Raw genomic sequence first — 17,620 nt, forward strand, 5'->3', positions numbered from 1 at the left:
AATAGTTGGACCTGCAGGGTTAAGAAATACAAACGGGTGATAAGTGCAGATCTTGAGTGTGTTGATGTGAAATCAGCCGTCCTGTGTCAGCTGAGAGTCAGTGCTGCAGCAGAGGATCTGGGCACGACTACAACAAATGATAAAAACACTCTGACCTCCTTTTCAGGCTGTTATTTCTCCATCAACTATCCTTGTTGCTGTTATTATACATAGATGTGTTTATTGCATGCACAAACTATCTGTTTATTTCATGAATCTAGCATGTTTTTGTCTTTTTTTTCCTCCATGTTGTTGTTTTGATGGACATTTTCTGCTTGCATACATGTCATACACTGCTTATCATCACAGCTATATGAGCATATACACTCCTGTCGAAGAAAATGGGTCAAGTTTGTCATCCCGGAGGCCTTGTGTGTGTGTGTGTGTTCAGACATCAGTGTACACTAAATGATGCTCTGGTCCCTCTAACAATCAGCCGCTTGCACAGCCTGAACCCTGAAACTGCAGCCGATACAGGAGGGTTATTTGTTTTATATGAGAGACTGTGGGAAAAGAGGAATATGGTGCTGGCTGTTATGCAAGTCTCCTCCTCAACACTGTGAATCACAGTGCAGCAGCTTGATTGGTGCTGTGCAGTTCTCAGGTGCCCGGGGGTGGATGAGTAATGTTATGTTTCAAATAGAGAGCCAAGAGTTGGGGTGGTGGGGGTGGGGGTGGGGGTGGGGGTTATGTGCCACTAATGATCTCTTTGGTGCAGGAGGGATTGTGGTCCGGTCCCTCTTGCACCACAGACACACATTTGCCAATACCTGGACCTGCTCTGCCCACGTAAGAAGTGTGAAAATATGTGACATAACACAGATATTGAATCGTCATCATACACACGTTCAGACATTATTATTCTAATACTAGTAGCAGGATCAGTGTCAAGAATGTTTTTCTTTCATTCATGAAAAGGCAGCAAATCTCACAGGACACGTGACGGCTGGCAGTCTTTCCACAAAAGCTTCTGCTGCTCTCATTGATTTTCCCCGTCACTTACTTTCCCCAAGTGACTGTAGTGTATTTAAACTACGTAAGATGTGAAAGCATTTTATTTACCAAATCAATACAACTATCTTGTCCTGCTTCTGTACACACGATTATTTTCATAATTGATTAAACTGGTGATTCCTTTCCCAGTTAATCAAATTATCATTTGGTCTACATAATGCCAGAAAATAGTGAAAATATTTAGCCTATACTAAAAAGATACATCATATTACGACAAAGAAAGTCCTCATAGTTGAGAAGCTGGAACTTTAGGGAATATTCTGCATTTTTGCTTGAAAAATGACTTTTTTGATAAATTTGTTACCAAAGTTTTTATTAGATAATTTATGTTCACTTCCGTCCTCCTTCTTCCCCCCATTCAAAAGCCCATAACCCTCCTCCTCCCCTTCAGTAATATGTGTCAATATTACTACTTATTGTAGTATATTATAGCATACTTATTGTTTGAAGGTATCAGTTTGCCTTCACAGTATGTTCCTATTTTATAAAATCCACAGAGTGTCACAGAGTGGCGCTTTGACCTGAACTACTGTAGAGTTGAGTGTGTGTCACGGTTAATAATAGACACCAATTAACAGTGTGATAATGAGGGTGGATAATGGAAGAGGGATGTTCGCTCTGTTCAACTCACTTAACCATGGTGAGAGACAGTGGGTGATGGGAAATCACTGTGTAATCAAGTGTATTATATGTATTGGGATACGGTAATGACGCATATGTACATTGTATTGTATTTATTGGGACCATGTGCAGTGTTAAACATAAATGTTACCATTTGATGTACTGCACCAGAGTTAGCTTATAGCTAATTTTCAACCCCAGTGTTTAACTCACAACACTTTTCTTGTGTGTTTGTAAGTCAAGTAAAATAACAGTTTTATTATTATTTGATTATTAAATGGTTGCAGCGTTGCTCAACTTTGCGCATATGTCTTAATTTTTGAGACATATATGACTTGATGGGACATAAATGTAAAATAAATGAAATAAGAACACCAATATTCTAAATACATCAAGGCAAGTCAGAATTAATTAAACAATCAAATGTCAATTACATAACTGGAACAAAAATCAATTTTAACTTCATTAAATTCACTGATGAGAGCACAAAGGGTACTTACTGGATATTATGACTGTAACTTACAAGTATTTCCATTATTAATTCAACTGTTGATCATTTCTATGATTAATCAACTAATTATTTTATTCAAAAGTGTTATAAAATAGTAAAAAGGCCGATGTCATGTCTTTTTTTGCTTTATTTGTCCAACTAACCAAAACGCAAAGATTTAATTTACAAGATATAAAACAGAGAAAAAATCCTCACATTTTGATAAGTTTGAAATCGTGACTGTTTACTTAACTTAGTTAATCAAATGATTAATCAATTATTAAAATTGTTGACAATTCATTTTCTGTTGGTTGACTAATCAATCATCTAATAATTTTAACACTCCTGGTTATATTATAAGTAACAATAAATGAGAATCCTGTTGTCAAATTCAGATCTAAAGTGATGCCCTTCATATATCTATCAGGTCTCCAGTTAATAAAGTCAACTTGAGTCAAAATTGAGTTGAAGTCATGTGACTTTTTACAGTCTTCAGTGTTTCTGCTGTGTAACAGCTCGGAAACAGCTGCTGCCGCTCTGGTCGGATGGTCTGACCGGAGCAGCCGGAGCTGGTCTGTTGACAGAACCATCAGAAATCTCCGAGTACAGTTGGACTCACTGGTGACGGTTTCAGTCTTCTCAGGCTCAAGTGTGAGTGAGTGGTAAGGTGACACCCCCAGAGCGGCTGTCCCTCTGCCAGGGACGAACAGACTCGGCCTCAGAGGAACGACGGCTGTGTCATTGTTTGTAACTTTAGCTCAGAATGGACTTGGTGCTGTCCAGATGCCCGGCTCCCGTGTTCACATCGTGTGGCACGATGAAGTGTGTTCACCGTCTGCTCAACCGCCTGCACAGGGCTGACGGGACGCGGCGAGCAGCAGCTGGCGGCCCAATGAGTCTGAAACTTTCTCATGGATATCTTTTACATGGCAACAATCACCCCATTGTTGTCCCCATAGATGGGACTCCCCTAGCAACAAACAGAGGAAAATATGCATCAGCAGTTTTTTTCACAGCAATAGTTGTGGGCTGCAGTGTGTGTGTGTGTGTGTGTGTGTATGTGCGCAAGTGTGTGTGTGCCTGTGAGAGACAGAAAGAGAGCAACTCCACCTACTTTAACCTCTGTGACTGTAAGGATACAAAGAAAGCCATTCAGGGGATCAAAGACTTGGTGATTGAGCCGGACTGGAATTTAGAGCACTGGACCACAACTGTTTAAGCTGCTCAGTTTGAGAGTGTGTGGGCATCGTAGTGTCTGCAGCTCCTCTATTTGTTTATAAGAGAGAGTGTGAAAATGACCAGAGACGATTTGCTTTGTACAGGTGCATGAGGACAGGCAGCGCATAGCAACTATCAGAAATGTTAAATTAGAAGTATCAAAGATGGTCAAGTAGCAAAAGTTGACATCAAATGCTTGGTCAGATTTGTTGTAGTCTTGTCTAGTCATTCTGTAATCAGATATTTACTGATTTAGATTATAATTTTAGTTCTTATAGTAGTTTTTATATATCATGTTGTTGAGAGAACATTTAAAGGTGCAGTGTGTAGAATTTAGTGGCATCTAGCAGAACAGACTCGGCAGAAATGGAATATAATATTCATCAGTATGTTTTTAGCGTGTTAGCATGCTAACATTTTGCTTATTAGCACTAAACACAAATTTCATAGCAATCCTTAGACATTTCATCCAGAACCGCAAATGTGAATCTTATGGTCTCATTAGAGGAAGAGTCGGGATCACCAGTAGGGCTGCAACTAACAATTATTTTTAGTATCGATTAATCATTTGGTCTATAAGGTGTCTAAAAATGGGGAAAAATGTTAATCGCTGTTTAACAAACCCAAGGTGCAACTTCAATGTTTGTGTGGTTTTTTTGTCTCAGTCGTATTATATTCATTTGAGAGTCATATGTTTGACTAAAAACGATAGATTATGAAAAACACTGATGATCAAAATAGTTGGCTGTCTGTCGATCGACTAATTGATTAATCGACTAATTGTTGTAGCTCTAGTCATTTGGAAAGTTGGAGGAATAAAATTCTCAAGACCATGTACAAAATTTCATGGCAACAGTTGTTGAGACACTTCAGTTTGGCCTGATCTCTAGAGCTACACTGCTAGCGTGACTAAAAACATATTGTTTTGATATTGGTGCTAGTATCAATACATTTCAAATGATACCCAGCACTACTTATGGCCTTCAGTATAATGTGTACCATCTGCTCTGCCTCATTGTATACATGTTTGTGGCTGTAAATGCGTCACATGTCCAGTAAGCAGTTCCACACAGATCGTACAGTTACATGTTTTCTGTATTTCGTAATTTGACCGCTGCCTATTTTTTCTCTGTAACGCGTCTGACTGATAAATAGATGTGTGGATTTTCTAGTGACACTCGTCCGTCCTGCTGCCTGTCTGCAATGCCGCGGAGGGCAGGCAGGTTTTCATCTCGGCAGCCTGTTCCATACTGAGAGAGAAAGGGAGAGAAATGAGAGATTACGGTCCTGCCTGCGTCTCTCAATCTAGGTCACAGAGCATCAGGGGGCAACACGCCTGGCTCATTTAGTCTGTGAGTCACACTGGGCCAGGACTGCTGCTGGGGATCTCTCTCTCTCTCTCTCTCTCTCTCTCTCTCTCTCTCTCTCTCTCTCTCTCTCTCTCTCTCTCTCTCTCTCTCTCTCTCTCCCACCCATCCCAACAACATCACTGCCTTGCCTCTATCTGTCCCTCTATCAGTTTTCCTGTCTGTCTCTGCTGCCATATTATTGTACTTTTAGCAACATAAAAACCACAGAATTATTTTACACTTTAATCATTCTCAACAAATCCCACCAAAATACCAAAACCAAAAATGCATTAGTCTGTGTCTCAGTACTTTCTGACTTCCCTAGCCTGCTTGTAGTGCTTAGCCACAAGCCCATTCTTTCCTAAGATCTAAATCTCTAAAAATGGGTCACAAATAAATAGTTACAATTTTTGAAAAAGCTCCTTCATTTCTTGAAACAGCTGGGCACTGCAGTGTTTAGCAAACATTACTCAAACAGAAGTAAATAGTGCATTTGTTGGGGACTATTTACTGCTGCGGAATAATACGCATTGAGTTTTCATTGCACCAGAATGATATGTGTCTATTTTAACTTTAACTACAATGCCCATGTTTATTTCAGTGGAGGAACATGTCACCCAGTGCAACAGTGTGGCTCATTCGTTGCTGGTTTGGGTTTTTTCATGAGATTTCTTGACAGTCCAAAAAAATGAAGTATATCTTTAGTCTTCCTTAAAATCCTTAAAGGCTGGTGGGTTGAAAAACACTGACTGTACGCATTTGCATATGTGTCACTGTGCTTATGTCGTGTATTTATTTGTGCGTGTGTGTGCGCATGCCATTGACAGGGACAGGAAGGAAGCTGATTTAGCCTATCTATTTAAAAGCTCATTAACTGCTGCAGAGGAGCTGTCCTGTGATCTCCAGCCAGCGCTAGAGGCCACGGACTTGCTTTTACACCACGGAAAGAGGGACTCTTCTGCCACCCATGTCACAAGAAACGCAACAGCGGGGTTTATGTTTTTGGAGATGAATCATGAGTATTATATAACACCTTATGTGTCTAATGTCACCGAGCATACACACCCACACACACACATAAACACTGCACACACACACACACACGCACGCACTGCCAAGAATGCATTGAAGCTTTGTGTACAAAAAAGACTGAATAATTTAGATGAGACATGAGCGCACACCTCCACACAGACACACACTGTCAGCTGGGTAGCTGAACCATCTCACTTTCAAGTTCACAGTGAATCAGCCTCTTCTGGCTGTAATTTGTGCTTCACTAAATCCTCTGATAATTAAAATTAACCTTCCTCTGATCTGTTTATTTTCTCGCTACTGCAGTTTGTAACTAAAAGTAACTAAGAAACGTCAGCGAGGGCGACAGTGTGTGATGGAGGGAGAGGAGTAAGTAGTGGTCAGGTCATTGTGCCGTTCACTGAATTATTCAAAAGTGCCAAGTAGAAGTAGCTGCAGTCCGACTGGCTGCAGCACGTGCTTCAGACTCTCCACACCAGTGAGTCCACTGCCATTTAATCCATGTTTCTTTCTAGCTCACACGTTACTTTCTCCTTTTATGTCAAACTGACCAAACTCACTTGTGCTGTTATGTCAGTCTGTAGATGTTCAAATGAACTAGAGCTGCATCTAATGGTTATTTTCATCAGTGGGGTAATATTTTGATAAATCGTATAATCTGTGAAATGTGAAAAAATAGTGGAAAATGGCTGCCACAAGTAGGGCTGAAACAATTAGTCAGTTAATTCATTAGCGGGTTGACAGAAAATTATTAAAATTATTAATCATTTAAATCCCTCATCAACTAAAAAACTAAAAAGTCAAACATTCTCTGGTTCCAGCTTTTCTGATGTGGAGATTTTCTGCTTTTGTTCTGTTTGGACAAAATTCTACATTTGAAGATGTCACCTTGGGCTCTGGGGACACAATTAATTGATTACCGAAAAAGTAATCTGCAGATAGTCGTTATTTGCAGCCCGAATCACAAATTCCTGCAGCCCAAGGTAATATCTGCATACTGCTTGTTTTATCTGACCATCAGTCCAAAACCCAAAGATATTCAACAACATGATGATATAAAACAAAGATAATTAGAGCATCTTCACATTGGAGAAGCTGAAACCAGTGAAGGCTTAGAATTTATAGTTTGATCAATTACTTTTTGTGGGTTCATTTTCTGAAAATTGACTCATCAAGTTCAGCACTATAATGAACAAACGATTACCAGCGTGCTACTGTAAATGTGCGTCATCTCGCTGTTCGTTTCACAGTTGCCTCCTAATGTGTTTTATGTGTCAGCAGCCGCCCTCACTGAACGGTGCTGGCCTGTATCATCACCATGGTTTTACATCTCATGTTCCCTCATGCAGCACCACATGGGCAGGGTTGCTATGGACACAGCCCATGTGGTGCCCCCACGCCCTGCCCCCAAACCCCACGCCCCCCACCCCCCTGCTAACACACTCACTTTTTGAGTTTTCCATAAACCCTTCCTGGATTAGAATACAGTATGTCGGAGCTGCACTTACAGAAACACAATCGAAGCTCTGCTAAGCTGTTAAAACCATTACGGAGGAAACATGAGGTTTCAGCCACCCAGTCATAACTTGTCAGCGAGGTCTGTGCTATTCCCAAGACCGCTGCAACTGTGGTAGAGAAATGTTGCTGCCTTTTTTTTTTTTTGGCTAAATATGGAGGATACAACCTGTATATCCTCTGCAGCCTTCAGTATCCCATAATCCACAGTGCTGGTCAATGAATTCAAGAGATTTTCATCCGCTCGTAAAGTCAGGAAATATCACATGTATATTTTGTTGAGGAGCCGCTCTTGATGCTAAAACCAGACATAAACTTCTTGTGGGAAATAAGTAGATGTTTTGTGCATATATTAACTTTATATTATATTTATTTATTTATTTTTTACCAAAAATCGGTCCAATAATTTTACTTTCTCAATAAAGGAGGAGGTGCAGGTTCAGCGGTGCCTTCAGACCCTCTGACGGAAACACCTTCATGACACATGACCTTTGAGGGAGCCAGTCCTTGAATTTGAACACAACTATTGAGTCTTTCTAGACCTTAATTACATTTGTGGAGCCACTTATAAAGAAAACAAGACGTACATTGTGACCTTTCCACTTCTTCAGTGCTGTGGAAAAACATGAGTGAGATGGATTTTAGGAAAAATATAAGAAAACTGTGGACTTGGTTTATATGTCTCATACAACATACTGTGGTATTTTAATTTTGTCATCAGTCAGAGTATTTCATAATTTTTTGCCAGTATTTCTGTCGGCTTTGCTTGTTAAATTCAATTGAATTCTCAGGACAAGGCAACATTACTAGACACATGCAGTCAGATGATCAGATGTCCCAAACTTAATCCAGTTTTTTAATTATCTGAAGTGAAATGATTTACCGGACCTGGAAGAAGGTGCAGAATTGATAAAGATAACATGGACTTTTTCTATGTTTGTTATTTGATTGGAATTGTTTTAGTGGAGCAATTTCATTTATTGTTGAATTTACTGCATTCCTATTGGACCTTTTGTTGGATTATAAACTAGTTGTTGTATTTGGATAAACTCTTCATGCCGTTTCCCCACCAATGGCTCATCTCACAGGAAAAGGAATCTCTCTTTAAATTTCCTCTCTTTATGTTTTTTCCATTCCTTGTGTTCAAGGAGTTTTTCAAAGAGTTTTCCCTTTCTTTCCTGTAGTGCTTGGGCTGGGTCAGGAATTGTTGCAGTTGTAGGCTTGTAAAACTACTGAGATACTGTATGTGGAAACAGGCTGTACAAATAAACTTGACAGGACTTGACTTGACTGCAGCATCTGCTCACTAGATCAGCTTTAGTGACAGTGACAAACAGTACAAGTGCCGTAGATTTTACAGGCAGCATTTTACACCTTTTCCCCGAAGTAGAACTGTCACTGGGTATATTTTTGTTGATAGAAATGACAAAATAAAAAAAACAAAAAACTCCTCCACGTAATGTTCCAATTTAAATCTTCCCTACAGAGACATCTGTAATGAGACAAATGTCATGGCTTACTCTCAGTGTGTCATACTAGTGTGTAAATCTCACAGGAGAATACGCTGTTGTTGGAGTTATGTTGCACATGTAACAGCTTTGAAACTAAGTGCTGAAGTGTGTGAAGTGTAGGTTGTCAGGTGTGTCCACCACGCCTTCTTTCTCTCTGTCTGCTGAGCAGCGAGAGAGAGAGAGAGGAAAAAGTCAACAATAGGAAGTAGAAGTTGGGAGCCACCGCCTGAGTCATGACTTATTTTCCGTTAACTCGCTGGACTTCTTTTCTGTTCTGCTTTGTAACCCCTGTTATTACTTTTACTGGCCCCCAAGGGCCTGCGAGTGTGTGTGTGTGTGTGTGTGATTGTGTGTGTGGTGTCGTCACTCCTCGTCTGACTTGAGTTTCAGTGTGTGGAATGAAACATGATTCACTCTGTTACCTGAGTTGGCCACACCCTGCTCGCTACTCCAGAGAGAGAGAATCATTTGAGACCTGCAGAGAGTGTGTGTGTGTGTGTGTGTGTGTGTGTGTGTGTGTGTGTGTGTGTGTGTGTGTCATAGGGCTTTAGGCCTTATAGAATACACCTTTCCTTCACCAATGCCTGTAATACCAGTTTTATTGTCTGACTCAATATACTTTATGTACATGAATAGCTTCTCATCAAGAGCTGTAATGTGTGGTCAAAGAATAATGTGTAATTTAATAGCATATGATAAAGACTCGCTTCCTTTTTGATGGGTTATTGCCTCTTAAACCCCACAGACTCATGGATCAGTCATTAAGAAATCATGACATAGTTTCTAAAGATATCACATACGTCAAGATACCGTCAGACAATGTGGAATAAAATTATTTTTCAATCTTAAAGCTACTTAAAGGGAAATTAGCGGATGTTAAGAGGTTAATAAAAGTTCAACAAAGTTTGAATGTGGGCTACATTTAAGTAGCACTGTTGCTCAAAATTTCAGTCACACATCATGTTCTTGTTGAGATATTTGTGCTCCTGTATCAACATGCACTCTGAACTCCTTGAATGAGATTCTTGGTCGCTCGCAAACAGAAAGCATGTATACACATGCATAAACACACACTTGTCATTCCACATATGTAGCTGTTGCCACGATTAGACATGTGTGCCTTAAATTACGAATATTATGCTGTTTCAGTGCTGATGTTGACCAACACACAGTGATTTTCTTTGTCCCTAAATTTAATTATGAAACCACTTTTCACATTGACTCAATATACAACACAGTGAACTGTATTGCAAGTACACTTTGTTATATACGGTGGTGGACAGTCTCTTATTTCCCTAACAAAAAATAGGTAGCTGGATCTGGTTTGCCAGATCTGCAGGAAAACCCTGTCTGAGGAATAAAGATTGAGTACTGGAGAGCATGACATCATCCTCCCCGACAGGAAACATGTATGTGTGTGAAAGAGAAACATGAATGAGATGCTTTGTAGTTAACCCATACAGCATTATGTCGTCATAGTTTGATGATAAATCATGTCAAACTGTCGGTAATTTTTTTTTGTGTGTCCTGTTTTCTGTGGTCAGGCTGGTGTGTGTGAGTGTGTGGGTGATCTTTTGGCCGAGAGAGTTGCATGGCCTGCTGGGAAGAGGAGGCTGCTGGGAGGTTTTAGTTGGATGTTTGTTCTAGATAAAAATGTGCCGGCTCTTTAGGAATCAGGAAGGTTTGTTTGGCAAATAAACAACGACCTCCCCACATTGCAAGTAATGCACTTGAACTCAAATCAAATGTAGAGAGATGGCACAGCACCAGACAAAAGGGGGGGGGGGACCATATGTCATCCTTTATTCTGGACCTTAACATTTCAGTCTGTTGCACTGGTCCTATAACCAAAGTCTCCATTCATATTTGCTGCTTTTAGAGCGTAATGTTCTTACAGTAGGCTACATTACAACGTCTTCAAAAAATGTGTTTTCTGTGAGATAACAGCTGGAAATTCCTGTTGTATCTATTCTAACATGTGTTTGGATCATTTTCGGTGAGCAGGTGTCGACACGTATCTAAATTGTATTTTTTTTTTTTTTTTTTTTTTTTTGGAAAGCAAATGAGTGTGATGCGATGAGCAAGAGGAAAAAGCAGGGTAAGAGAATAGAGGTCTGTGGCTAATTACTATTCAGACAGAGTGCCTGTGGGGTAGAAGGAGAGAGCAGTCTCACTGCAATTCAAATAATCTGAGGCTAGCGAGTGTGAGAGTGTACGGGCACCGCTTTGATGTCTCTCTCTCTAGTTTGTGGAAAAAGGAAACACACGCTCCGAGCTGAACGCTCAAATCTTCCTCACCGATGCAATTGTCAAACCGTGATGAGTGAGGAGAGCTGTGGTGGCCTCATGCAAAGCCTGACTGTGACACTGAAATTGTTTGATGGTGACCTCCACCATTAGGGCAGACATGACTGGGTCACTATGGGAAAGTGGGTTAACGAGTGAGGGCCTCATCACCTCAGCGGAGCTGCGCTTTGCCTCTCAAGTAGATCCCTTTGACTGCTCACATGAGCGAGAATGGGGAACAGACGGGAACCGATTCTTGTCTGAGGTCTTAAAATAAGTTACAGGAATTGAATGTTTTATTTGTAAGGCAGCTTTCATATATAAGACAGAGCTCATGGTGCTCAGAGTTCACTGAATCAAAAAGACAACAGATATTATAACAGCTTCTCTTACTTTTCTTATTTACTAGTTTGCCAATTTTGCCACATTTTAATTTCTTTTCTGATGTTACGCAGCCATGTTCAGCTGTAGTTCACTGACAGGATGCACCACTTTTTTTTACTTTTTTTTTTGTTTTGTTTTAACTCTTCAGCTCCCACTGCTGGAGCCTGGATATGATGATGCAAGCATAAAAAAAACAGATGAATTTCAAATCATCCAGATGGAAGAGTGATTACATTGAGATTCATTTAATGCTACGCCGGCCCCTCCCCCCGTCACAGACTCCATCTCTCTCTCTCTCTCTCTCTCTCTCTCACTCTCTCTTCCTCTCTCTGTCTGTCTTTCTGCAGTGAAACTGCCTGTTCACATGAGCTAAAAATAAATCATGTGACTGAGCGAGGCCAACTGTACCGTTCATGCATTACTTATGGAAGTGTTTGCTTTTCTTCCATTTTTCCTCAGAAAAAAAAAGAGCCTCAGTCCCCGAGCAGATATTGTGTTGGAGTGCGCTCTCAGGCAATATCCTCCAAACATGAGCGCTCTCATTTTGTCGGCAGTGTGTTGCTGTGCAATTTGTCGAGCCGTTGCTGTGTTGTCTACTGCCCTGAAGACCTGTGATAGATGTACAGATGCTATAATAAAAGCTAAGCTGATCAATCAGTGTTTAAATGCAGGAATTGAGTCTGTGTATCGTCTTTCAGTTGAGTTGTATCGAGATGATCATTTAGTCATATCATTTTGCAAATTTCTGTCATCCAAAGTTATGATTCCAAGCAAACTGTAATAAAAAATGAAATAAGTTTTGTTTTTTCATCTGTTGATATTGATATTAAAGGATCAATCTAGTTTATTACAGCAAGGGTCTTATTTTTGTAATCTTAATCATCATTCCCATTAGTAATGGTACGACTGTATAGATCAAGTCAATTGCTGAGATCTGAGAACACAACAACAACGTTAAAAAGAAACCAGACAGGGTAGAAACTCCATCATACAGATGATTTGAAGAAAAAACAGATGAACAATAAAATTTTTACCCAAACTGTCCACTTAGACCATCATCAAACCACAGTTTACAGAACAACATCCAGGTTCAGCTTTGACCAACTGAACTTGAAGTTTTCCTGTGCAGTGAGGGATTACTGTAATACGAACATTTTGCTCAGGAGTCTCTAAATAAAGTAGTTTAGAAGATCTTTGCTAAACTGATGAGATTGAGAGTTCATTCTTGTCTTTGGAAACCAACAGTTGGCACAACAATCTCGCAGCAAGATTCGTTAGTAGCAGCTTTCGATTGATCTTTCTCTGTGGATGGAGTTTGCCAAGTTGTCATGAAATTGTAGATAGTTAACTTTCCATTTTTCAAAGCACTGTAAGGATCTCATGTTGGCTTAAAAATTGTGATTGAAATTTCAGTCTTGACCAAACTGATCATCTGACTGCTCGTATTTCTTGCCGCATCAGACTATGTTATAGCGATGTCAGTGTCTTCCCATATCTCTGCAAATACTTAGGTGAGAACATTGTTACCAGAACTGATAGAAATTATGTCCAAAACTATGAAAATAAGACCCAAGTTATAATAAACTGGCTGTTGTGTGCCAGGAAATCCTCATTTGATCTCTATTGTGCTCTGTGGTATAACTGGGAAGACACGAAATCAGCGGGAGACAGCTTCAACCTTTCATCGCTGTGCGTCTCGGCAGCCTAATTTTTTAATCTGGGATTTAAGCTCAGAGCTCCAGGAGATGATACAAGTCGCTGCTGTTCACAAAATGGGATCACCTGTCAAATTGGCCAATATCTTACAGAGGAAACAACCCAGGCTTATTAAAAATACAAGGACGGGTTCCCCTCACATGTGAAACACTCCTATCAAACAGCTTTCTTATTGATAACATTTCCTTGTTTACTTCATGTAAATCATCCAAATATATACAGTCTTCTGGTGAAACAGTCTTGTGAAAGATGAGGTTTGAGAGCTGCCAGCACAGCCAGTGGTGGACATACTGAATGAATCATCACTGTTCAACACAGTCAGTAGAAAAGTGAGTACAGGCTCTCCAGATGGATTTTCAGTACGTGTCTAAAATCTGACAGCTTTGCCCACAGAGGAATTTGGCAGAGTCACTGCATCACTCCAGGGCCAGCAGAGAGCTCAGTCAGCCTGTGTTGGGTCTGGTGGGGTGGAGGACGATGCAGATGGGCTGTCAGCGGGGGGGGGGGGGGGATGGAGAGGGGTGGGGATTGCACACTTTGCTCGCCTGCCACTTGTGACATGGGATTCCTCTTCTGATGATGTCAATCTTGATGCGCCGTCAGTCACCTCTGTCATCTGTCCCTCCTCGCTCCCTCTCCTCGCCTCTTCCTCCTCCGTGCACTCGTCAGTTCCGTGTTTTTGTCCGTGTGTTTCCCACCTCTCTCGTCCTCAGCTTTCATGCCTCTGTGGGTATCTCTGAATCATCCCACACTTGCCCACGCTTCCGTACGTTTCCAAATTTAGTCCTGTTTTGTTTTTCCCTTCGTGTCGTACTTCAGTCTGGATCCGAGCCACATCTTTGACGCCCTCAGCCATCTCTGGAGATTACTGCAGCACTGTGTGCATCCATCTGTGTTTCCATCTTCTCCTTTACACTGTTTTTTTTTTGGTTTTTGTTTTTTTTTAACCTGTCTCTCAACTCTTTGCTTTGTCTATCTTCCTTATCGTGTTTGAACAGGTAGTGATAGAACGCATATAGACACATCATAGAAAATACATCAGCCCAGAAATGTTTCATCTCAGGATCATCAAACCATAAAGTTAATACTTGAATGATTCTTCTCTCTCTGATCTCGCTGTTAAAATTACACTCATTTTATCAAGAATGTAATATCTTCTATGTAATGCAGGATTCGCTATGTTGGAAATTCATTATCTCATTACAGGCACAGATTTGTCTTATCATGCCCAATCTGTTGGTAAAATCCCTCTTATCTCTGTGTCCTTTTACAGGTGACATTACTCAGAAAGGCTATGAGAAGAAAAAGACAAAACTTCTAGCTCCCTACATCATCCATACTCCAGGTAAGAACACATCACCTCTCTATTTTCCTGGTCAAGCATAACTGTGTATCCCCAGCTCCTGCCTGTACATGAAATAATATACAGTGCCGTGTTCAAACTAAGCAACATACTCAAAAGAGAGATCGATTTTGATTTCCAGTGTCTTATTCCAATGACTCAGTACCATAGAATCAATATTGTGCTTATTATCAATTAAATATCCCCGTACACTTTGTTGTCAGTTGTCACGTCCATGTATTTGAATACAAATGTGGGTATTTCAACCTGGGTTTCCCTTTGTAAGTATTGTATTTTTAAAAGGAAAAAAATACCACTCTGTTTTGCAGAATGAGGGAAATTTAAATTAGACTGCAGCAAATCCTGTAAATGACACTGGTATTGTGTAATAAGACCTGATAATGTTCACTACTGCCTCCTAGTGGCACCGTCTCTCTGCTAATCTGCCCCCCACCCCCCATGGCACTGATAGTGGAGCACAAACGCTGATAATTAGTTGTGGAAAATATATCTACCAACAGGTAATTAAATGGCGTTTGGAGGCTCCATCTCTTTCTAATGAATCAGATTGTTGGTTAATCAGAAGCTGGTGAAATCCACTAAACACTCCAGCCTCTAAATAGAAACGTTTCCTCGGTGCTCATCGAGCTACTGACGGATTTATTCAGTAGAAAGAATGTGACAATGTCCATATGATAGATTTCATCTAATAGTTTAGCATTATGCTGTTGTTTCCTATACTTATTTTTGTATTTGTGTATTCTTTTATTTTCATTATTGTTGAATCTGCAGATTTTAATAGATATATTATTTGGTCTATAAAATGTCAGAAAATTGTGAAAAATGCTGATCACAATATCCCAGAAACCCAAGGTGTTGTCTTCAATTGTCTTGTTTCAGTCCAAAACCCAAAGATATTTCGTTTACTATCATGTACTGTATGTAGCAAAACCTCATACTTGAGAAGCTGGAACCAGAGATTTTTTGCTTAATAACTTACTAAGCAAAAGTAATGAATAGGTTAACAAAATAGTTGCTGATTAATTTTCTGTGAATCAACTAATAAATTAGTCAACTAGTTGTCACAGATGTTCCTGAAGTCCTCAGATACAAAGAATACTTAAATACATTGCGGCCTCTTTCAGTCAGCTGTGACTTGCTGTAGGAGCAGTGTGAAATATAGTTAATGGATATATATTCAGTATTTTTGAGCATATTTTAGTACCATTTTCAGAGAGCAAATTGATTAAGGCACAAGTGAAGACAATAATAAAAATGTGATATTGCAGTATGCCAATTCAATTATTCTTTGGGGTTTTAGAAAAACATGAAAAGAAACCAGAAAAAAACTGTTATAATATTTATAATATGTATAATATTTATAATATGTTATAATTATATTTAATAAATTAAACCTTAGATACAACAGTGCAATGCAGCTTAACTTAAAATGCATCCAGTTACATAATAAGTATCATCCAAGCATCATCTAGTGACCTCTACAATATCAGATACCCTGCGTAAGTTAAGTTCTCCAGACAATTGTAGAAAGTGTGCCAAAATTTTCTAAACATACCAAACTTGTTAAAAAAATTCTTCATCTAAATCATGCTTTCAAGATCATCCTTTCAGCAGATACTTTTTACATGAAGCATCGTGTTGACAGAAACGGCTGCTGTTGCTCCCTGGAGTTCGTATTAAGGCAGCGGCTATAAGGTTATGCTCATTATTCTCATGTATTTTCTGTATTAACACATATTTGTTGTGTGTATTTGACAGTGGAGCCTCCACCTCAGAATGATGTGCAGCCTCCCATGCCCAGTTCCTCCTCCAGCCATGCACCTCCACCCTCCAGCTCGTCCCGTTACCGTGAACGCCGCTCCCGCAGAACACATCGCAGTGGAGGAACCAGGGATGACCGCTACAGATCAGGTTGGAACTCCTACATGAAGCCCCCCCCCCCCTCCGATATCAGGGGAGAAACAACATTTGGCTTGACTTTTCTCCAAAAGTAAAACACCTCATACCTCTGACGAACCGATCACTGAGGAAATAAAGTTTCCTGTGATAATTGTGCAGTGCTGAAACTAGATTAGCCTACATCAACCTCACTTGTGGAGCCTGCCTGTTTTTAAGCTCAGACACTGGCTTGTTTCAAAGGGACCAATTAAAGAAAAGAGTGTGTTTGTGTACGTGTGTGTGTGTGTGTGTGTGTGGCTAAGAGACAGACGGTCGTGCAGCCCTGCAGCTGGGGAGCCCCTCAGTGAGGACCCCTACTCTGTGAAAGGAGAGTGATGTCACTGCCCGGCTATGTGTGAGGAGGCTGTGTGGAGAACAGAGGAATAGTGATCTGGAGGGGAAAACCTGACGCTGGCAGGGATAAAGGAAAACAGAGCAGTAGAGTAGAGGTGAAAGAGCACGTGAGGAGGATATTAGAGCGTCTGCTAGCTGAGGTACAGACTGTAAAAGCATCCTCCCTCCAGACAGACCCACACCCTGCTGTTTCTTGTCTGAATACTCGCTCTTTTCCGGCTTTCCATTTCAACAGTTGTTGCCTCACCACAAAGCGTGCAAAATACCAGCCTGACTAATCTAAAGTCAGCCTGTTAAACTGGAGTTTGGTGGAGCGTTGTCGATGTCTCAGTTTTGTAGAAAATCTGACCAGCAGCAGATTCTGATTTGAGGATTCAGAAGGAATCACAATAAATTGAGGTATATAAAGGGAATGAGGGTAAATGAAATGGACTGAGGGCAAGTTGTTGTCTTGGGCTTCAACTATGCAGCGTAAAGGTTAAATTTTGTAGGACTGATGTGTCGAGAGAAAAGGGAGAGACAGCGGGCCTGAAGGAGAGCAGCGCAGAGCAAGGACAAGAGCTGATGATGAGCTTTTTGCCGTATAATGAGCGTTTTATTCTGTTCACAGAGCAGTTAAAGTTCAAGTACAGTAAAAGTGCGCTGATACGGCACCATTACCCAGGCTGCTTTTAAAGGAAGCTGGAGGGCCTGTCGTCACCAGTCAAGTGATATACAACAAGCAACACACAGACCTCCCTTGTTCACTCACTCACTCGCTGTCCCCTGTGCAATAAACAGCAATGAGTTA

General features: G+C 40.5%; 1 protein-coding gene across 2 annotated transcripts in view; it reads left to right on the forward strand.

Moving 5' to 3' along the window:
- Positions 1–17,620, forward strand: part of dip2bb (disco-interacting protein 2 homolog Bb) — a 40,269-nt gene that overhangs the window by 883 nt on the left and 21,766 nt on the right. For both annotated transcript variants that reach the window (XM_044349320.1, XM_044349321.1), the window contains exons 2-3: positions 14,449–14,520; positions 16,297–16,449. In XM_044349320.1, coding sequence (XP_044205255.1) covers positions 14,449–14,520; positions 16,297–16,449 — 225 coding nt within the window. The remainder of the gene's footprint in view (positions 1–14,448; positions 14,521–16,296; positions 16,450–17,620) is intronic.

The sequence above is a fragment of the Thunnus albacares genome, chromosome 4, assembly GCF_914725855.1.
Source record: "Thunnus albacares chromosome 4, fThuAlb1.1, whole genome shotgun sequence".
Lineage (NCBI taxonomy): Eukaryota > Metazoa > Chordata > Actinopteri > Scombriformes > Scombridae > Thunnus > Thunnus albacares.